Here is a 23,826-nt window from a genome sequence, read left to right as displayed (position 1 = left end):
CCCAAGTTACTACTTTCTGTAATGTCTGCTGTACGCTCACTTGCTTCTTTTTTTGCTCCTCTTATTTATTTATCTGTTGTGTTATTTATTCATTATTTATTCAGCACGCTGTTGTTATACTTGTTTACTTGTTTGTCTGTTGTGAGCCATGTCTTGTCACCGTGGGATAGGGGGGAACGAAATTTCGGTTTCTTTGTGTGTCTTTGGCATGTGGAGAAATTGACAATAAAGCTGACTTTGACTTTGACTTTGACTTTGATAAATGATACTGTGCGATACAGACCTGTCATTACTCAGTTAGTTTTCAAATTCTGACATATTGAAAAATACATTGATAAACCAGTTATGAAAAAGAACTTTGTGCAACCACATTAAAAGGTTATGTTCTTTAATTGCCTTCCGTCAGGCCTGTCCCCTGATCCCAACTTCTTGCAGAAGCTGTGGAGCGTAACTAGCATTTAAGCCCCTGTAGCCCACCTCTACTGGCCTCTTGGAAACACACACGAGGACAGGTCCTCGATTTCAGCTGCGAAATTGGCTTACTGACGCTTTTTCATTTTGTAGGCCTAATTGATGGCATGCTCCCAATGCTCAACAATGGAGACGCGTCTGCAAGCGTTGCACCAGAGGATAAGATCCGTCGGCAGATTGGTGTCTGCAGTTTCTGGTGGAAAAGTGAGCCTCTGATTCAGGTCCACTCACATTTGCCAATTCCTTAATGAAGGATGTTAGGCGGTGCGGAGGGTGCTTGTCCATTTAGGGGCATTGCATTGATCGCTATCCAAACAATTGAACACTTGGTTGTGGCACCCGGTGTATTTTCCTTTGGGAGGGCTGGTTTTACAACCCACAAAGATGTTTGAGGCTTGCTGCCAGTCTGCACACACAAAACAAGCTGGGCTCTTCTCCAAACCAGAGATGTAGATTGGCCGCAGAATGTACAACATGTGGCTCTGTTGATAAATCTCAGCCGTATTCCTTATCTCGTTAGTCATTACATGTTATTTTTCCTCCTCCCAAACCATCTCACCTTATCCAGCGAGCTTGCTGATCTTGGCAGATCGCCCTGGCATGTCTTGCTGCTTCCTCCTGATGGTGCAACTCCTCCTCCAGTTCAGCAAAGGCAGTCTTTTTTTTTTCATTTTCCATCATTTCTGCCCAGTTACACTGCATCCCAGTGTGTTTAGCTCCGGTTAGTGATGCAACAAGATCCCATTTTTTGCTGTTGCTTAGGTAGAGGCAGCACCTCATAAAAATGGATCCCAGGTTACTGTGACAATCACCTACAGCCTAGCTTTAACACGTTTGTATTCCTCCATTGGGTTAGTTATTGACAGAGAGAGTGTTCCATTCCCGGACAAGTCAATGTTGCTAAGGCAGCCAAAGCCACTTCCTCACCTATGTGTTCACCCAATAACATGGGATATTTTGACCTCATTGATAGGGAAAAGGCCAGCAGTCCAAACTGGAAACATCAGAGCTTCCACTTTGCTGACGGAGCCGTGTTGTTAATTTGCTTTGGACTGTTGATGGTTTCCTGCCTCAGTTGTTCCACTAGATAGGAGTCTTTTATGTCTATGCTATAGCTCTGTCCAAGAATTTTAATAGACTTTTCCCTTTATGGCATTGGCTCATTGTTGATGTAAAACCCGTTATTAGTGAGCTGACTGGCATCAATGGAAACAATTCTCAATATGCCGAGCTTGAGCTCCGCTTTTGCCCAGTGGATATTTTTTCGGTGTTTATCTGATAAGCATTTGATGCATGTGATTTTTGTTGTTACTGTACCCATGCCATCCATGGATACCCTGATTAGAGGATGTAGACTCTGCTTCAAACATTTCCTCCCAAACATCCGACAGGACGCTCCAATAATCAGTTCCACTGCCATGTAGAAGGTCAGGAGAGATATGGTTCAGCTTGCTCACCTCAAAGTTTTGGAAAGCAGTTTCACTAGCCTGTGCTAGGGCATATTGCTGTGGGTTCTGAAAATGTGCTTTTTACTAACCGTTGATTGCTCATTGGGACCTTGAAGAACATGAAAGTTGTTCACTGTAGTAGTTTGTGAAGTACATGCCCAAAACATTTTGTCCAAGTCTTTCTTTGTTCTTTGGACTAATTGGATCTAGATCTAGATGACATGGTTATGCTTCAGTGATGCCAAGAATTGATTTATCTAACTTCTGCTTGGAAGTGTCACCCAAGTTGCTGTGGTATCTGTTTTCCACGCCACGTCCATCGGCATTGAAATGTATTTTAGGACACCAGGAGTGTCCTAGTTCTTTCTTTCTTTTACAAAGGGTTCTTGGTTCTTACCTCTTAGGAAGTAAGGGTCAATGCGAGCTTCTTTTCGGTCCTTTTTCTTGAGACCCTCCCCCTATAGCATTTACAGCGAAGGTGCTGACCATTTGACTGTTCTGTTCCAGAATTCATCTCCACATGGTCTGCCAAGAAATTATTTTGTTCTCCATCTTTTTCAGATTCATTGGGTGTTATTTTAGGTTCCATCGCAGTATTTCAGTGAAGCTATTTCCCTATGGAGTGAGAAGATCCTGCCAATAATTTATGACAACAGTGAAGTGAACAACAGATTTCATGCTCTCAGGCCTTTTCATTGCTCCATTGACGCTAACGGTAAACAAGCAGCTTTGTTAGCTCCTGCCTCTTTCTGTACACACAAAGGGAAGAAGAGCATCTTTGGTCAAGAGCAAAATAGTAGAGTTTCTGTTTAAATTGCATTTTATACAGTTGAGCAAACACGCTAACATACGTTCATAGTTCCATCCCAAAACGCTCATGTTGGATTAACTGAAGACTACAAATTGTCAATTGGTGTGAATGTGCATGTGAATAGTGATTTGTTTGTGTGCTGCGATGGACTGGCTGCCAGTTCACGTGGTATTGATAATTTGCTCTAGAAAGTAAAGGTGTTTTTTTAAAACGACCCCAAAACATAATTTTTATTGGAACTTGTTGAACGCTATGATAACATGAAATACAGTAGATAAAAGAAAATATGCAACAGTGTATTTTTTTTTTCAATTGAAGCTACTTTTTTTGGAGAAGTTAAAAATTTGAATTACTTCATTGTTCATGCATTCTGCAAATGCTGAATAATCAATGCATGTATATCATATCTTACAAGCATAATCTGCTTTTATTAATGACCCCACTATATACAAAACAACAATCTATGCATTTGCTGTCTACTTATCTTATATACTGAAATATTTTATAGTTTAGAATTGATGATATAATCCTATTCAATATCATTCATCAGCAATTTATAACATTTCCCAACAAGTTCCAGTAAACACATGGGCCAAGACATGCATAACGGTGTAATCTAATTTCCAGTACAATCAACTGGACTAAGTCTTCACTTCACATTGCTCTCTTTCATTAGCCACAGAGTGTCACGAGCTGCTTGAAAAGTGAGCTGGAATGTGTGCTTTCAAAAGGGGGAAAAGATTCAAAGAAAAACAGCGATGAGTTCTACATGCTTTTTCTGCACTGCAGAGTTGCTGACCAACGTGCTTGAATCATGTTATGTCCACCGTGATAATCTTTTTGTTCAATCCATGTTTCACACACTGGACATTGAGCTTTTCAATGGCAACTTCCCAAAGAATTACAGTATCTCTGTCACAAAGCTCAGTCCCTCCTTAAACATGTCTGCATATACATATAAAAAGTCTACACACCCCTTTTCAAATTCCATTTTTAAAATATATATTTATATAAAAATATTTTCCCACCATAACTGTGACCTATGATGTGTACTCAATAGTTTTTTTTTCTGCTTTATCTTTACAAGGGGGAAGTAAAACTAAACATATCCATGAAATGAGAAGGACCCGCTTTGATTGGCCATGATTAATGTGCTGTGACCGCAACCGCAGACAGTGCAGACATCTCTCTATCTCCCTCTCTCAGATGTGAAATTACCAACACCAGGGCTAACCCTTTTCCGTGCAGTTACGCCGTGCACAAAAACAGCCCCGAAGGTTTATTTTGAACTGTTCAGATCTCCTTCCACTTTTACTAAGTCACTAGTTCCAGCTATTAAGTACGGTCGTTATGATGTTCTTTTTGAGATTAGTAATATTGTTTATGCTAAACATGCCTTTAGGAATTTGAACATAATTAACCCACCCAAAAATGTGTGGCAAAATATGCAGTATGTATGAACAATTTGTTAATATGCTTGTGTTTAATTGGCCAATGAATAATTGTGTGCTGCCTTTAAGCAAATTACTGCTTGCTCTTTTTGGTACTACGAGGAACTCTATAGACAACTACAGCTGATTGAACAAACAAAACAAATCCATTGACTGACTATAAGTCATCACAGAACACATAGCTTGCCTTCATGAACCTTACAGCTGTGATGTCACGAATGAAAGTGAAGTGCATTTTATTCACACCGACCATATGTGGACTTTTAAACGGGTAAGAGAGCACACATACAAGGTACTACTGACCCTGGTGAATAAATGTCAAAACATAGTGAATTCAAAAGGAGAAAGTTGAAATTAATTATTTGATCCAAACAGTACTGTGGGCTTTCATCAGGGCCAGATGAAAGAAGGCTGGAGACGCTAGAAAACTCAGGCAATGCAGGACTGTCGTGTCCTGACGGTACCAACAAAGATGAAGGCTACAGGTAGTGATGCTATTACAGTTTTTATTGATTGCTTTGACCTGTTTAAACAACCTGGGAACCTCTCAGTCTTCATCATCACCATTTCAGCGGAAAACACCTCATGCAAATGTGTTAACCCATTCTCAGTGGATGGACAGTTTTTTGCAAAACAGTTAACACGGATGTCATTCAAGAAGTCCAAACGCCATTGTTTTAGCTGTGCTTACAGAATGGAAACCATATGCTCCGAGCTCTTAGAAACTCCCTGATCAGTATGCAATTACTAAAAGCACCTGTCTGACACTAAGTCACAATTTGTTTTTAATTTACAATTACTCCTCAGAATTGTGCTGTTCTTTGCAAGCATGGATTGAGTAAGAGGTAGAGGGGTCAGAGGAAGAGGAGTCGGTCTGCAAGGTGGAGGTTTATCTGGAAGGGCTCAGAAGAAGAGACTTGTACATGCCTACTATAGTTTTTTGCTCTTTATGGTAAAAGACTGTTGTTTTTTTCTTCCTAATTTCACACACAGTAATTAATGGATTTTATTTTCAATTCCTTGTATTCTCTGTGTGGATATTTCGTTTGTCAGTCACAGTCTGAAAAAAAGAATGTAATCAATCAAATTTGCATCAAAGCATATCTAATTCTGGATGCATTTTTTGCAAGACGGAATATTTGACTACAAACGGGACTGGCATGTAAGCTACGTACAGTCATAGGTTGCAATGATAAGCAATGGTGCACACAAGAGCTGTATTTGTTGCCTATTTTGTAATGCTTTTGTTCCATAAATATAAATAAATAATAAATATAAATATTTTATAAATAATAAATATTTTGGCACAGGTATTGCCGTTTGCAAACAAAATGTGTCATTTTGACCACTATGGCATATGTTTAGCCCTCGACGTTAACTGCTTTGAAAATGTCGATTTGGAGTTGACGGCTGTGTCAAAACAATCAATAAAAACTGTTACAGAACGTACTGCACTCGTGGAACATCGTGTGACACACTGCAATTTGCTCAACAGACCTTCTTGTTTGACAGATTCTTCAATAAAAAATATCCAGCCAACCTGTCCAGGAACTTATGTACAGTAGGCGTGTGTGTGTGTGTGTGTGTGTGTGTGTGTGTGTGTGTGTGTGTGTGTGTGTGTGTGTGTGTGTGTGTGTGTGTGTGTCTGCGTGCGTGTGTGTGTATATTGCACCAATGAAGATTCGAGGTGCTGTTCACGAAATTAGTGCTACGTATTTCCCAGAGAATAAATAAAAATTGCCCCGGTAATTACGGGAGGTATTATACAGTACTTTATCTGCAACATGTGCTATATTTTTTTATTTGGAAACATAATAAGCAGCCATTTTGTTCAAACCACGGATTTTTTTTTTTTTCTGGTCACACGTTAGTGTTACAAAATAGTGATAAATAGCCCTCGTGGTCATCGATATACAACAGCTAGTGTCTGTGTTTGGCTCCATTCCGGTTGCGGATGTCATTGTCCTTTAAATCTGGATTCACCCGCTCAAAGTTTGCCATTTGAAAAATAGACAATTAAGATTGTATTTGCTGATATTAGATTGTTTACATTTGTGTGAAATCCCCAGAAAGTTTTACAATATTTGCCAACCAACAGATGAACAGTCAAACCTTTCTCGTGACCACAAACAAACTGTGAGTCAAACTGCGCTCTTGGATAGAAGCGACTTTTATTTCAGTACAACAACAATATACAATATGTAGCCTACAATAGCAACATGATATTCTCAACAGAGCATCAGATATTCTTTCAAAATACACTATTTGACTGTAACAACACAAACCCGCTGCAGCACATATTCTACATTTCATGGATACAAACACATAACACCTTGAAACTTCCAGAGCTTTTAGAAACGTTTTAAGTGTTGACAGTGGTGGCAATTGTAAATTGATTTTTTTTCTGTAAAGGGATTTTTGCAATTGCATCATAGACCACTGAAAATGAAAACAAGACAACCGCAACGTTCATGTGACATTTTAGTCAAAGTCGCATTTTGTCAGTGCACAGTGTAGATATTACACTCAGCTTTCTCTGTCAGCATGTTCACACACACAATGCTTGGATTCAGAAGCATTTAGCTTGAAGACAAAACATGTGAGCACAACCACAACTTGGTAGGATCTCAGGACCACAGCACGGCAGGAAACACCACACAAAAATTATTACCACAGATCAGAACTAATGAACACTATAATAGATATTGCATATTGATTGTAGCGATCGCAGTCTGTTTTTAACATACTATACAATAGGTCCGCAAGGGTAACTGTGCCGTGATTGATTAAATAACGTAGTTCATGAGAAAAAGAAATGTACTATACAGGATTAAATGTTAAATTGCAAATCAACTTCTATTAACTACATAAAGGTAGCTGAAGTAATTGTGTTTGATTTCAGAAAATAAGCCCAAAAATAAAGGAAGCAAAACTACCTTTTTTTGTCATGTCCGAAGATGTCACAGTATATCATTGGCATCTGTTTAATTTTACAATAGAAATGAATAAGAGCAAATTAGGTTCATACAGAAAAATTACATAATCTATTACGACAGAAAGATTCAGGGCCATCATTTCTTGCTCAGTTTTTTTTTTTTTTTTTGCACATACCTGAAATGAGAACAATCACATAACGTTTGACAACATAATAATAACAATTTGCTATGTTCAAAGCTCTCCACTGAAACGCCACTACAATAAAAACTTCTGCTTGGGATGAAATTAGAGTGAGCCAATTGGACCTGCTATGGTGATCCGGGGCCTTCAAAAAAATGCTCAACTTGCTTAGTATCTTCATATTGATACCAAAACTTTATATGAAGCTTAGCTTGGATTGAATTTTTGTGATTCATTTGCACAAATGTGTCTTTTTATGCTCCACAAGCAATAATACATGTTTTCCCATTGGATTGAATGATCAGGTTCGACATAACATCCGAGGTCGAACCTCGGATTCAGGAGGAGCAGTGTGGCTTTCGTCCTGGCCGTGGAACAGTGGACCAGCTCTACACCCTCAGCAGGATCCTCGAGAGTGCATGGGCGTTTGCCCAACCAGTCCACATGTGTTTTGTGGACTTGGAGAAGGCGTTCGACCGTGTCCCTCGGGAGGTTCTGTGGAGGGTGTTTCGGGAGTACGGAGTGCCGAGCCAACTGATAAGGGCGGTTCGGTCCCTGTATCACCGATGCCAGAGTTTGGTCCGCATTTCCGGCAGTAAGTCGGATTCGTTCCCAGTGAGGGTTGGACTCTGCCAAGGCTGCCCTTTGTCACTGATTCTGTTCATAATTTTTATGGACAGAATTTCTAGGCGCAGCCGAGGCGTTGAGGGGGTCCGGTTTGGGGACCTCAGCATCGCGTCTCTGCTTTTTGCAGACGACGTGGTGCTGTTGGCTTCTTCAGGCCGTGATCTCTAGCTCTCACTGGAGCGGTTCGCAGCCGAGTTTGAAGCGGTCGGGATGAGGGTCAGCACCTCCAAATCCGAGTCCATGGTCCTCGATCGGAAAAGGGTGGAATGCCCTCTCCGGATCGGGGATGAGATCCTGCTCCAAGTGGAAGAGTTTAAGTATCTTGGGGTCTTGTTCACGAGTGAGGGGAGGATGGAGCGCGAGATCGACAGGCGGATCGGTGCAGCGTCGGCAGTAATGCGGACTCTGTACCGGTCCGTCGTAGTAAAGAGAAAGCTGAGCCAAAAGGCAAAGCTCTCAATTTACCGGTCGATTTACGCTCCTACCCTCACCTATGGTCACAAGCTATGGGTCGTGACCGAAAGACCGAGATCACGGATACAAGCGGACGAAATGAGTTTTCTCCGCAGGATGTCCGGGCTCTCCCTTAGAGATAGGGTGAGAAGCTCGGTTATCCGGGAGAGACTCGGAGTAGAGTCGCTACTCCTCCACGTTGAGAGGAGCCTGATGAGGTGGCTTGGGCATCTCATCAGGATGCCTCCTGGACGCCTCCCTGGGGAGGTGTTCCGGGCATGTCCCACCGGTAGGAGACCCCGGGGACGACCCAGGACGCGCTGGAGAGACGATGTCTCTCAGCTGGCCTGGGAACGCCTTGGGATCCCCCGGGATGAGCTGGATGAAGTGGCTGGGGAGAGGGAAGTCTGGAAGTCCCTCCTGAAGCTGCTGCCCCCGCAACTCGACCCCGGATAAGCAGAAGAAGATGGATGGATGGATGGATGGATGGATGGATGGATGGATGGATGGATGGATGGATGGATGGATGGATGGATGGATGGATGGATGGATGGATGGACATAACATCCCATCGATGAAGCCTTTCACCAATTTAGATGCTGTTATAATACGGCCCTTCAGTAACTTGAGTCTAAACGGGGTTCCTGGGTAGTTTCTTTAGTGACCTACATAAGATTCACAACACTAAATAACATTGTCTAATTACTGTTTCAAATTAGTGGACCTTTAGTTAGAATTAAATTCACGAAATGCACAGTAAGCGCTACTTTCTAATTTGACATTTGATTACCTTTTTGATTCAATGAGACAAGTACTGTCATAAAAAAACATCACTTATTACTCTTTATCTTTGACACTTAATTTCCCAAATAAATACCTTCATTAATATTAATGGTATCTAGGACTAAAAATAATGAGGGGCTGTTAACATGAGATGACTAACTGAAAACCGGTTAAGACCAGTGGAGTCTTGGCAATCATTTGAAATAAGAGTTAAATAAGCATTTGTAAACATGGAGTTTGGTTTTGGTTTTCCCCGAAACACATCAGATTTTTTTCATCTCACTCAAATTAGAGTACATGACTACCCCTGACTTCAGAAGTAGAAAATACTGATTTGAAGCCGCAAACTGCCTTGTCGAACCTCTGAAATTTCAGACATCCCATTTTTCATATCTGCAATGCTACCTGTCCTGTGTCCAGTTGGACAAATGGTTGGCGCACATGCAAAAAAACAGAAGGAAAAAACTGTTAACCTGGTCATGTAAACCTATCCTAACTCTGCTATCTTGATTTATGATACCAAGATTAACAGCGAGCTGTCAGGTAAATTGTCCAGGGAAATATCCCACGTTTTTTTGTTGTTATAATGTAGCTGCATTTATTCAATTATAATATGATCCCCAAACAGTCACACTTGAGTGGTACCTCAGCATCCCTTCTTTCATTGCTTCCATGCTTGGAAGCAGGTGACAAGATACCTTTCATTAAAAACATAAATGCGCATCACCTCTTTTGCTGAACATGACACCCTCAGTATGATTTCTGATCCTTGTACAAATTGCACAGCCTACATTACCTAGTCCATTTGAACAAAAAGCAACGTGTCCACATCTCTCTGCCTGAAATGTTCCTCACTAAATGGCAGTACAACGATAACCGGGATCGGCGGCCATACTGGATCCCTCTGTTTTCACGACAGTCACTTTGGATGAGTGTTGGGAACTGTTGAGCGTGGTTCTGCGACAAAGACGTTCACGGTAATTTTGGGCAAAGATGAGCAACATCAGCGGATTGATGCAGCTATGGGAATAGCTGAGGCAGATGCTGATGTTGTAGACGTAGATGAAGGCGACAGTCGGGTAATTGTTGCTCAGGTTGATCACCTGGATGACGTGGTAGGGCGACCAGCAGATCAGGAACAGCGCGATAACCATCAGCACCATCTTGGTGGCCCTCTTGGCCCACACAGTCTGCTTGCGTTTGACCCGACGGATGGAGCTGAACACGTGGTAGAGCGTGAGCGAGTAAAATGTGCTGATGATGATGAGTGGGATGATGAAACCCAGGATAGACTGGTAGAGCGTGTACCAGTACATGTCCTCGGGCCCATCTAGGTACATCATACAGATCTCCAAATGCTCTCTACGTACAACTTTGGCATACATCATAACCGGCACAGTGAGGAGAAAGCTGCCGATCCACACCAGCACGTTGATCATGATAGTCCACTGAATGGTCCGCCGCTCTGAGGTGGGGTGAACGATGGCAATGTACCTGTGGGGACAAATTCACAATTTTAGAGGCATTCCACAACAGGTGATAAGAGGAACATTGCTGGACTTCCAATGAGCATCATTATTTTAATCGCTGAATGTTCGAATCAAATCTGAGGTTCTGCTTCTGTGTGTTATGGCAGAATCTTCCCAAAAACTACTAAACATAGATGCTTACTGTAATGCTCTTGTTTTTTTCCCCCACACACATAAAACCCCAAATATTCATTTAACATTGTGTAATTCCACTTACAGGAATAATAAAGTTGCCCATCATTCCATTTAGGAGGCACTTGGCCATTTAAGAAAAAAACAATAGACATCTTATGAAACCATTATACTGGTATGACTTAGAACTGTCTTTATGTCTACATGTAATGTGAGTATGTGCAGAGCACTTCCACCAAGACTTTTTGCAATTGTCCAAAGGGCATTCAGATAAATTGTAGTTAATGCGGAAAAGTCTGTTTGCCAAAAAGCCTTTTCCAAGTTAATGCATTGTTCCGTTAGTGTGATGGATGGACAGTGAGAGCAGTCCCAGTAATCCCCAATTCACGGATATGATGCATCGAGTATCTTGTTATCATTTTACTCATTTTTCAATATGAATGACATGTCAGCTATGTCAAGTGGAGCTCCATCCATATGTACCATACTATACCTCCTTCAGGTAACATTATTGGTCTCAATTGAACATTTGACACGTGACATTCTCCCATCACATTAGGAAATATATTTGTATTGTTTTTTTTGACGGTGTAATTTTGAATGGATTTTTATTGATTCTTTACTCCCCACCGTCTGTCAAGGCAATTTAGTCAAATGCCCATTTCCATATTGATCGGTCAAAATCATTTACAAACGTCTGAGACACATCATCTTAAAATGAGAAAATGACGTTTTATCCAGTTAATAGAAGTGATCTAGTGCAACAAGCTAATTAAAGAAATAGCTTAAAGCCATAAAGACACATACAGCTCACTTGTCACTTCTCAACCCTACAAAAAAGGCACGTCAAAATTTAAGGTTATGATCATTGTTTTCATTATAGGTAGTTTTTGACTTTTGATCTTTTTTTTTTTTTTATTCAGTAAGTTTTAGCATTTTGAGTAAATAGTTCTTAGTAGTTATTTTTGACAATGTTTTAATTTCATTTTGTTAGTTTTAGGAATACTTCTACTTTTTATAAATGCAGCATTTGTCAGTACAAGGTTGATGATAAATGAACCTTGAAAGCTCATGCATGGTATTAGTAATTAGTTTCAGTTGGTTTTCGCTTTTTCAGGGTTCTTTTTTTGGTGTTTTGAGTTTTTTTATACTTCTTTAACAAAAATACTTGTCTGGGGCATCTGATTACCAAGCTTTTAATAACGTGACAATCTTGAACATTTTGCGCAAGCACTAATCCAATTATTAAAGCCATCTACGTATGTGATTGAGCGTTTAAAACATACCCGCCTGTCTCAAAAAATAAGAAAACATTTTAATGATCACTAACTGCAGATGTGATGGCTATCAGCAGTAAAAGATGAACTGCACTTTTAGTATTTATTTTTTTATTTGTTCTTCTAACATTTGTATCACCGAATAAAGTTGCTAAAATGGTCATGGATGAATAAGCAAATATGATGCCATTATCTGCTTGTTCTTGAATAACATGTACAGTTCAACACCTAGTAAATATACCTTTGGAGAAATACATTTAAAAAACAAAAAAAAGGGGGGAATTAAACTCCTCCAATGTCACTCAGAAAGAGCTGAAACTGATGACGTTCATGGCTTCACCGAGCTCAGCTCAGGGAACATTTAAAAGAATAACTCTATAAGTTTGTTTTGCTTTTTCTTTGACGATAACCTTACAACCAGAAAAAGCAAGTGGTACGTAAGTGTTATTTCAAATGCTCTTTGAAACTTAAAACTCCCCTAAAATTGGGTCAAGAATGAAAAGCAATTGATAACATTTGAACCAGATCCAATACATTTCCTTACAATCCAATGCCCTGATGGGAAAAACTAACCACTGGTTGTCTAGATCGCAGACATTGAATGGGTACATCATGGAAAGCGGCAGCAGTTATGAGAGCATACATGCGTGAGCGTACTTTAGCAACCAGCTTCAGAGGGCAAGCGTCAAGGTCATAGATATGAATACAAGAACTGATGTTTCAATAGAAAATGGAAAGCACCATTTGGGAAACAGCACAGGAGGGCCAGGATGGAATAGTTTGCCAGAGAAATTCCTTGGAGACATTTGATGGACCCAAACATGAACCTTATGTGAAAGGCTAAAGCTTCAAGAACAAAGTGATGTTGCCTCAACATTCAACCCTTTTTGGATGGGCTCATCAACATTCTTTGTAAGGTGCATAAGAATTCAATGTAGAAAATCTACAGAAACATTTTGTCTGCCTCAAGGTGATGCAGACAAATTCACACCACACTCCCAAAACAACAAACAAATAATTCAATAAATAGATGGTTTGAGACATCCATCTACAGACTTCAAGGGGATAAATTGTTCTTTTACCACCCACAGTTTGGGACAATTGTGTGTCTTAATAACATGAGAGTACAAATTGGCAAATGAGAACAGCGAAGCGATTGCAATCCCCTGCAGAGACAATGGGATCATCACCAAGCCAAGAGTTACTCTTGCTAATCACTGTGCAGATCTGTGTATGTCGCAAATGCACCGCACACATTGCCAAACATAAACACCCTGGCCATCTTGAAAAACCTAACTGAACAATCAACTGTATGTGACGCTTATTGGAAATTAAAGTTGTTAATTAATGCTAATACAGTATGCGCAATTGAACATCTAACAAAACTCAATGCAGCTTTGCTTATCTTTGAGCTTGGCTCAATATTGTGTCAGACAAGATGCACGTATATATAATGTATATGTAGTTTGCATGTTCTCCCTGTGACTGCGTAGGTTTCCTCTGGGTGCTCTAGTTTCCTCCCACATTCCGAAAACGTGCATGGCAGGCCGATTGACCACTTGCCCGTGAGTGTGAATGGGTGTTTGTCTATGTGTGCCCTGCGATTGTCTGGCATCCAGTTCAGGGTGCCACCCGCCTACTGCCCAAAGTCAGCTGGGATAGGCTCCAGCACGCCCACGATCCTCGTGAAGAGAAGCGGTTTAGAAAATGGATGGCTGGATCCACAAAGAAAAAGTCTGGTATTGCAGAATAGCATTGATTATTTATTATTCTAATATGTGACTATACTGTATTTATTATAACTCTGACCTATGATGATATCGAAAATCATGCTGTGCATTTAAAGAGGCAGTTTGAATGTCACACATAATTACACTGGGAACATTCTCGTAATCACGCGTGATTATTGGTATTATAACTACAGCATGATTCTTTGGGAGGAAATTTATAGAATATACTCTAAGGGAAATTACAATATATAAACATGTAAAACATGCAGGACAGTGACCCTCGAGGACCGGAGCTAGACATGCCTGCTTTAGAATAAGGGTGGGGAACCTGTGGAGCATGACAACTGATGATATTCAAGCTTCCCTGCCCCATATTCTAATGAGAAAACATTTCAAGAAAAAGTTTGAAACATCAGCCATTTTGATTAACTTTAATGCAACATTTTTTTTAATGTTAACATAAACAAAAAAAAATGTCAATTCGAATTTTTTTTTTCACTTAATATACCACCGTTATTTTCAGGCAATATTTTACATTTATGTTTGTGTTGACCTATACAGCAGATTTAATTTTTTTTGGGGGGGGGGTTTGTTTGTTAAGTGCGCCCCAGTGTGATGGCACCACTTTTGAGGAATGACAAAGAGTAAATATGATAAAGAACATAGACCCTGAAGTGGATCATATCTGTCCTGGTTCTTCATTACAATATGGCTCGAGGTCATTAATTATTTGACTTTTAACATTGTGAGGTAAATAAATGCTTTTTGATGACAGTGGCAGTAAAATCTCTTGTATAGACTTACCGATCAATACAGAGCACGGTTACTATTCCCACGGTGGTGAACTGGTTGCTGACATCCACCACCACCACCGCCTTGCACATAAAGTTGCCGAAGACCCACTGCCTGTCACGGACCAGCTGATGGATGTTGAAAGGCATCACCAGCAGGAAAAGCATGTCTGCTATGGCCAGGTTGAGCACGTAGATGTCCGACACCATTTTCTTCTTGCACGCAGCCACCGCGTAAATGACCAAACCGTTGGCCAGAACTCCCACAGCGCACAGGATGCCATAAATGGACGGAAGAATGTGCATGAAAGTAGTGATGTCGATGAAGCTCGGAGACGAAGCGGTTGCGTTTGCACATAATGGCTCTACAGAGTTGTTACGGCAGAAAATGTCCGTGGCATTCATTTTTGTCCTCTGTTTCGCCTGCTGGTTCTAGTGCGCGCCGCGCGCCCTGCAGCCGCCAAACTCTTCTCGATTGCTCCCTCACTCCAAGTAGCGCAATGTGATGGAAAACAGGCGCTGGCTAATCTAACTACAGGAAAAGCATCGGTCTCTGGGGCATGTATCATCTCCAGAAGCCAACAGTGGAGTGACCAAAGGACCAGGAGGCGCACGCGTTAGACTGTCGAGGCTTGTGCGCTACAGACAGCAAGTTCCCTCCCTTCCAGCTCGATCCGCGATCCCACCGGTCACAATTGTGACCATTCATATGCATGTATATATTTGCTCATTTTACGCACACACCAAACGCATTTGAGTGTTTATTTAAAGATACTTTACTAACATTTTTTGGGTAGGGTCTAAGGCAACCATCTTCTCATGGCGCTACCAGAAAGTAAACAGCTCTGGTCATGTGACAATTTCTTCTTAACATGTGCCACTGCATACATTTCATTCCAACACTGTGCTCTGTCAATATTTACTACAAATACTTTAAAATATTACACAGTAGCATTTCTACATAGAAACCTTGAAATTAAATTATTTTCATCCATCACAATTGTGAACGGTGGGTGGTTACCCAAGCAGATGAACAAGGAAGTCACGTTGGATCTTTCAATCCAGTCAAGTGGGTCTTTTTTTTCCACAGTTCATCCTCCTTTTTCATTAGATCAATCCCGGCTGTTTCTAAGCATGGTACGTACAGCGTGGGGAAGTTGCTGATACATCAAACATAATTGAATCTGGCTTGTCAGGCGAGTGCATACCATCCGTCCGTCCGTCCATCCATCCGTCCGTCCGTCCGTCCGTCCATCCATCCATCCATCCATCCATCCATCCATCCATCCATCCATCCATCCATCCATCCATTCGTTTAAACGTACTTGCACTTGCAAGTACGTTCAATCGTATTTGCCAGTCAAAAAATGTTTACTACACATTGGCAGCTCCGCGCTTCCATAAGATTTGAACTCTTCACTAAGATATCCATCGCACATTCCATCAGCTTATCTAAACATTATAACCTAAATGCACTTTACACTGTCAAAGACTGCACTTTGTTATTTAGCTGCCCCCTTTTTCACTTGGTCTTCAAGCCGAACTTTTAGTGTAGTTGAAGAAACATAATATTTCTGGTCAAAATACTCATAGTCGTCAGAGCCCCCATTGTGCTACAGCAGCAACACTGTCACTGTTGTATAGAAGATTGGGGAGTCCAACACTTATTTAAGAAGAAAAGAAAAATGGCTTAGGCTGGGCATAGTGTCATGGCAAGATTTTCTGAATAAAGCCGCGCTGGCCTGGGAGGGATAAGAGGGATGCAAGCAGAGAAATAAAACATTTCTATACCTTTGTTGTCAGTCTATGACTGGAATTTGATATTAAAATAAGTAAAATTATGTGGTTTGTTATTGTTGTTGAAAATTTTTGTAGTCAACTCACTGCCAGCTCTGTTGAAATGAATCTTTAACGTCGATAGACGTCAATGGCAGTGAATGAGGTAACTCACCGTCTCAGAGAGAATCTTGTCTTTAAGACGACTTGCATGGTTTGAGCGTGAATGTAAATACTTGTTCACGAGCGGAGAACCTATATAGACACGAGTCCTCCGGTTGGTTGGCAAGCAGTTCAGCGAGTGTACCCTTCTTCTTGCCTACAGCCAGTAGATAAGCAGTAGAGAAAATGAAGGGATCATCATCAGTTATTTCCATAACATTGATATGGCGGCTCCCTAACCAGGCAAAACACGTTTGTTTTTTTGTTTTGTTTTTTACTAAATGAAAATAAGCAAGAACATACTGTATCAAACCTTTTCTTGTGGTGCGGGCTTATAGTAAATATTGGGAATTGCTGATAAAAACAAGTGATAAACAAGTGAACAGGCAATAATTTATAGCAAGCAAAAAATCTACAAGCCTGTTGCCAAGAAACTTGACTTGCTTGAGTAATATGGCTTGCACTATTTTGCTGACAATCGACAACTCAATAAATTTGAAAGCAGGACCGATGGTGGGTTTCAATGCTGGTGTAAAGCATTAAAGAATTCATGTTTAACAATCAAGATCCTGATCCAGCTTCTGCAGACCTTGCTGATTATCTGATCATGTACATCAGGTGTGTTGCAGCAGGGAAACATATAAAACATACAGGAATATTAATATTGCTCGTATTTTAATTAATATTTTCTTTAGCTGACACAAACTCAAAACAGTGACTGGATTTATAGCTTTAAAACTCTTTCTTTCTCTGTTGTTATTCTTCACGGCTAAATCTGACGTAGTGCATATGTGATGTCTCAATTGTGAAGTCTCACAATGCTCTGCTAAAAGCAGTAAGTTCTGGAGTTCATTATTTCGGAATAGGGTCTCTACATACATTTTATTGTTTTATTGATTATTATTTTTGATAAATGCACGATTGGAAAAAAAGTAATTCCTGTTTTGTCACAGAACACGCACTGATGCACTCAAAAAGCTGCACTAGCACTTAATAGTGAATAAATGGTGAGTCACAGTGAGTTTTCTGAGACCTGATTGGAGACAAATGACTTCACTGAGCAAACGTAAGGTATAAAATGGACTTCCATTCTTAGTGTAACGTGTTTTCCATCTCTTGAGTGGCATCACTGCGTAGACATAATGTCCATCCATCCATTATATGTAGAGCTTGTCCCCACGGGGCTTGCTGGAGCCTATCCTAGCCGTCATTGAGCAGTTGGAGGGGGACACCCTGAACTGGTTGCCAGCCAATCACAGGGCACACAAAGACAAACAAGCATCCACACTCTGACTCACGACTCACAGGCAATCTGGAGTGCTCAATCGACCTACCAAGCATGCTTATGGGATCTGGGCGGAAACCGGAGTTCCCAGGGAAAACCCATGCAGGCACGGGGAGAACATGCCAAGTCCACACCTGGAGGGCTGGAGGTGGAATCGAAGACGTAACCTCTGAACTGTGAGGCGGACGTATTGACCAGTGCTATTGTGCCGCCATGGACATGATGTCACTTTCCTAATTCATCTAATTTGTCTGATGGTCTGTCATGGTGTCCTCTTCAAAATACTACATAGGTCTTCGGACGGACTTTTGAGATTCGTAGCATGCACTGTATGTAACGTTAGCAAACTGATAGCTCTCACCATATGAATATAAACTGTGTTGTAGAGTTAGGTCTCATTATTAGAGCCATGTCTATCCAGTCACCCATTTTTTTTATACTGCTTATCTTCATTAGGGTCATGAGGGAGCTGGAGCCTATCCTAGCTAACTTGTGCAAGGGGCGGGGTTACACCCCTAAGTGATTTCCACAAGCTAATCGCACGTTTACGTTTACAAATATGGACATTTTAGAGTCCTTAATTAATCCAAAACGTTGGAGAAAAATGGAGTACACAAGGGAAAAATCCAACTCCACGAAGGAAGGTCCATACTGAGATTCAAATTGCAAACCTTAAAATTGTCAGGCGGACTTGCTAGCCACTCGCCATTTGAATACACACCAACAAAACGCCAGCTGAAGCCCACATCTTAATACTGAGAACTGACTTGCTCTTAAAGTTTCAAGTTCACAGCAGGGATTTTCTGACCTTTAAATGCTACTGGATTTATTCATCAAGTGGTGCAGATCAGCAGACTTCGGTGGCATTGTAATCTAATCAACTCAAGTGAAGTAGCCTGAGTTTTTGACAAACCCAATTTAGAGAACACGTGTATTGGAGCGCACGAATGCACTGATTTGCGTCACGGAATTACCACTTCAACTCAATTCAAGCGAGCTTCATGAGCGCTAATGAGCAACGCTTCCAACAGCGACGTGACAATGCAACAGTTAGAGTTGTGCATTTTCAGACTTTTAGTATCAGTTTTGCACTGACTAGCAAATTGGGATAAAAAAAAAATTAGGCCAATTTGGCATAATAAAATTCAGGTCATTGATTAAAATTGTTCTTTTGAAGTCACAATATGTTGAAATGTTTGAAAGAGATGTTTGAAAGTTTACTGTAAAGACAGCTGTTGGAAGCAAATCTCTTAGTTTAAGATTAGAAAATGTGATATATTTGTAAAAAAAAAAAATCTAAAAAGCATGCAGCTAGCATGCTCCAAGCCAGACCTGGGCAAAATACGGCCCGCGGGCCACATCCGGCCCTTTGTGCGTCCCTGTCCGGCTCGCATGAGGCCAATTGTAAATTATATTTGATTACAACTTAATTTAAAAAATAAAATAAAACATTAGTGTCCTGCGTGCAATACAACTGTTTTGCTTTTATTTTGAAAGGCGTCGCACTTCCGTGTAGCGTACGTGTATGTAAGCTGTGCGTGAAGGTGAACCGTGCGAAGTAATGCTGCCTTAGAAATGTGTGCTGACCCTTAGAAAAGAAAAGTTGACAAGGAGTGCCGTGTTTTCAACAAGACATGGACTGCCAACTATTTCTTTACAGAAATGAAAGGTAAAGCCGTGTGCCTGATTTGTGGTACACAGGTCGCTGTGTTTAAAGAATAGAATTTGAGTCGTCACGACACGACCAAGCATGAGGAAAAAATACATCTGTCTTATAAGCAGCGCGCAACAGAGGCTGATGCATTGCTAGCAAAACTGCAAGCCCAACAAGGACTTTTTATCAAACTTCACACCCAGAGATGCAGCGGGTTTGTCATTTGAGGAAAAGTTAAAGAAGTTAAGAATAAATTGTACTGATTAATGATTGTTTTTTATTTGACCTGTACACCACAATTTCACATAGCTTAATATAAATATAAACAGATTAATTGTATTCTTCTAATTACCAGTACCAGGTATTTAAAATAAATAATTTGGTGCATTTTACAATGGAAGAAAATTGAGCAGGTTTAAGTTATCGTAGGTGTGGCCCTCTGACACAATTGAGGTTTTTCATGTGGCCCCTTGTAAAAATTAGTTGCCCACCCCTGCTCCAAGCAGACCAGGAGAAGTTATCCATGTGTTTCTGTCTTGTAGACTTGATTATTGTTGACCAAATGGTCTTCAGTGAACTAAAAATTGCTCATGCGTTTAAATCCAGGTTAAAAAAGATGCTTTCTACACATTCCTTTGTTGAAGATCTTTCAAGTATCTTTAAAATTGATTCACCTGTCATCATTTCAGAAAGTTAATTTTGCTTCTTTACTTTGCGGTTAAGATCTTTTTGTTGTTAAATGTGTCTAGTAATTTAATAAGCCACTTTGGTTCTCTTTGCTTGGCCTTTGAATATCTTCAGCAGTTTTCTGTTTGTAAACGCTTTCGGGTCTCATGCTTTTGGTTGTGTGAAGCACATTGAGTTCTCTTGTGCACAAAATGTGCTAGCTATATAAATAAATTTGCCTTGATGGGCAAGCAACATACTACAGGTTCAATCATTAAATGTTTAATATTTTGCAAGTGTCATTGTCTGTACTTTAGAGATAACTTATCACACAAAATTGGGTTTGTGGTTTTTGCCGCCCCCCAAAACAAATAAAAGGACAGTAACTGGAATTTTTTTCTTCCTTCAATTTATAATTAGCTCGGAATTGAAGTGATCCCATCTCTCACCTGCAGTTAGTCAAATCCTTTAATGGCTAATATACCCTCAAGGGTTTGGTGTCATCTCATCATGAAGATGTGCTTTGGTTTTCCACTTGTTCCTGCACCAGTCAGTCATACTGTGCAGAGGCTGATGTGGAATTTAATGCAGTCATGCAGGAGCAGGACTCCGAGGTACTTCGATCATACGTGGGAGGAAATATCAACGAGCATTCCTCATGCTGCCCTCGGGTAACATTTGCTCATTCACTGTGTTTTTTTATTTCGGTCCCCAACTCCCGAATCTAAGAAAACACAAGCGCCATCAGACGGAGAGCTCATCAAGCACTTCAATGAGGACGAGCGGTTTGGAAGATAGATGAATGAATGAATGAATGAATGAATGAATAAAGATTGCGCAAGATTCAGATAGGGTCCTTTATTAAATGTTTAACTTGCATAATCAGCATTATCATACACAAGTTGTGCTTGAAAAATTAATTTGTGTCAGCAAGTAGCATCGTAGTGGAACACTGCTGAATATTTTCAATAAGATACGTCCACATCCATTTTTCTCCATGAGCAGAACTGAAATTCCTAGAAGTGTTTTGAATGTGTAGCTTATCAAGGCCCTGTAATTTATTTTTCTGATTCCCTGGAGCTAGTAATACGTCTTTGCCAGAAGAAGGAAAAAATATATGTTTGACGCCACTCACTGCTCAGACTAACAATGGGAAGCAAAATGTTAAAATGATGAAACACTTTCATGATAATGACAAAGATGATTTGCATTGCAGGTGTGCTTCAGGCACCTTTTTGACATTTTTAATTTACATGCAAGTGTAAAATGAAGTGGACTGGAAAAAAACTTGATCCTATTAAAACAATTATGAATTGACTTGGTCTAAATACTATGTTCAACAAAAGCACAAATGCCACTACAATGTTGTTAAAAATGATAGAGTCAAAGTATGCTATTTCCACCAGCATACTCTAAATTCATAATAGATTTGTTTGGTTGTTGTTTTGAACAAAAGAAGTGGACTATCTGCAACTATGGCAACCTTTTCAGTGTGCCAACCATGTGATCAAATCGCAACGCATTGTGGGTTTAATGGCAGAGAATAAGACACCATTTACTGTCAAGTGCGCACAGAGCCTGCTTCTCCGAACTCAAAACCCGCTTCAGATAACTAAAGGAAAATAGAGCGGGGCAATATCATGCCAAGATAAATGTCAAGGCGATATTTCGACAGAAATAAAGAACTGAAAGTACTCGACCTTTATCAAAAACCACCCCACCCACTGGAATCCATCTGCAGGCTTTTTTTTTTTTTTAATTTCACACATCGACGGTTCTCTTAATTCCACCTGTGTCATCTGCTGATGTTGATGATATTACTTCCTCATTATAACTATCAAAAGTTTTTATTGTTGCAAAATAGTTGTTTTAAAGAGTGGAATGTAACTTGGCTCTGATTGATTATTGACACGCTGCATTGTGCTTATAACCGTTCGGAATGGAACTATTGCTTGCGACGACACTTTTGGGATTTAATCTGATTTAACTCAAAACCTAACATGGTAGAGAATAGAGTCTGTACAAAATAGCCCAGCATGACAAGATTGATTTGTTTGGGGAGATGGGGGTCAATCATGCGCCTGCAAAAGTGCCACCTCTTAGACCTCGAGTGTACATTTCAGTCAGGATAGTGCCGGCCCGCAAATAGCAGAAATTCACATTCAATTGATGCTCACCGATATGCATTGTGTGTGTGTGTGTGTGTGTGTGTGTGTGTGTGTGTGTGTGTGTGTGTGTGTGTGTGTGTGTGTGTGTGTGTGCGTGTGTGTGTATATATGTATTTGCCCAGCTCCCCACATTATGATAGTAATTATCATATTGTGAAGTTCATATCGTATCGTGACATTTGGATTTCATTAGGTCCCTTCTTAACTTCTTCTTGTTCATTAAAGCATTCATTTCGTAACATGAATATATGCACATGCACTCGGCAGTTTTGAGATTAGCCACGAGTTATAGAAAAATGTCCTTCTAACGGCCTTCAAAGTTGAGATTTCAATCAAAACTATTCTTCTTATTCTTGTTTCTGTTATTAAGTATTATTACTTGTAATTATTATTTTGATTATTTTGATCTCTTCTGTTCTGAAAAGCCATTTTGAGGCTGCTGCTTCTTTTGGAATAGTGTCACGCAAAGCCATAAAAATTCTTTTGAGGCTCACTGACCTGAGTCCTCATGCGGGAAGCTTTGATTGCGAGCAGTACGCATGACGGCGGTTCAAACTGAAGTGGAATGGGAATGCACAAACTTCAGTGGCCTTTGCCGTTTCATTCTACGGCATAGAAGATGGTCAAGCAGGTCAGGTGAATGGGCTGAATTGACATGTGGTTCTGAGTTTACTCCACACGCGCACACACACTTTTCCAGTCACACTCCAGGATGACAGTCACCCTTTGTCTCCTCAACTGAGGAAGCAAAAACATTTTTGCCCTCTGATATGGCCTGACAACAAACACACAACTCACATTTAACCTTCATCTCATGCTGTCTTTCAGGGGGAGCCTTTGACTAAAAGGCAGCACAAATATTTTCAGATCCGTTTCACATGATCAAACAGTGAATTTAGACAGCAGCTAGCCTTGTGTAAGATGAAAAGCAAAAGATAGATAAAGCCTGGAGGCTATCTAACCCCATGGACCTAAGGAATCTGTATATAGCACGCAATTAGCAACTTTGAAAGTCTGACGTTTTTCCACATAAGAATACAAAAACGGATTTTTGCAACAATCACCGTAATACTGTATAATGTCATGGCAAGGAAGACAAGATATCATTTGTGATGACCCATTCTGTCTTCAGGTGGCTTTGCTAATTGTAGGAAAGCAAGCAGTCATTCAGCATGACTCATTTCGGACAGTTGATGTCTGCTAAAGGTAAAGTAACTTGTCATATAATGTACTTACTTTTAAAATGAACTTATCAGTAAAGTGACTAAGTCACTACATGGTCAAGGTAACTGTAGCAACAGTGATGACAATGTTCTGTTTATGGTTCGGAGTTGAGGACACTCCAGCTTCCCATGGACCAGGACAAGATGTATTGAAATGGATGGATGGATGGCTCGAATGTGTGAATCTGATGGCACAAAATCCCCGCTGTCCCTGAGGCAGAGTCACAGCAGCATATAAATGCACATAAACATGGTAAATATATTGTAACGTT

The 23,826-nt window shown here is 40.4% G+C and overlaps 2 protein-coding genes and 1 long non-coding RNA gene across 3 annotated transcripts in view; 2 read left to right on the top strand and 1 right to left on the bottom strand.

Moving 5' to 3' along the window:
• Positions 1–5,838, top strand: part of LOC148404613 (uncharacterized) — a 37,423-nt gene extending 31,585 nt beyond the window's left edge. The window contains exons 2-3 of the long non-coding RNA XR_015860833.1: positions 4,557–4,666; positions 4,989–5,838. This is a non-coding gene — a long non-coding RNA (uncharacterized LOC148404613). The remainder of the gene's footprint in view (positions 1–4,556; positions 4,667–4,988) is intronic.
• Positions 1–23,550, top strand: part of tspan17 (tetraspanin 17) — a 73,637-nt gene extending 50,087 nt beyond the window's left edge. The window contains exon 7 of the mRNA XM_088386914.1: positions 23,464–23,550. Coding sequence (XP_088243040.1) covers positions 23,464–23,535 — 72 coding nt within the window. The 3' untranslated portion in view covers positions 23,536–23,550. The remainder of the gene's footprint in view (positions 1–23,463) is intronic.
• mchr2b (melanin concentrating hormone receptor 2b) lies at positions 6,336–15,245 on the bottom strand. The gene is made up of 2 exons (XM_088394142.1): positions 14,634–15,245; positions 6,336–10,655 (listed from the first exon to the last, which is right to left on the bottom strand). The coding sequence occupies exons 1-2, from the start codon at positions 15,023–15,025 to the stop codon at positions 10,016–10,018; spliced, it is 1,032 nt and encodes a 343-aa protein (XP_088250268.1). The 5' UTR covers positions 15,026–15,245; the 3' UTR covers positions 6,336–10,015.
• Positions 23,551–23,826: the final 276 nt, after the last annotated feature.

The sequence above is a fragment of the Syngnathus floridae genome, chromosome 1 (assembly GCF_059516105.1).
Source record: "Syngnathus floridae isolate MCC-2025c chromosome 1, RoL_Sflo_1.0, whole genome shotgun sequence".
Lineage (NCBI taxonomy): Eukaryota > Metazoa > Chordata > Actinopteri > Syngnathiformes > Syngnathidae > Syngnathus > Syngnathus floridae.
This window is presented reverse-complemented; position numbering and strand designations above follow the sequence as displayed.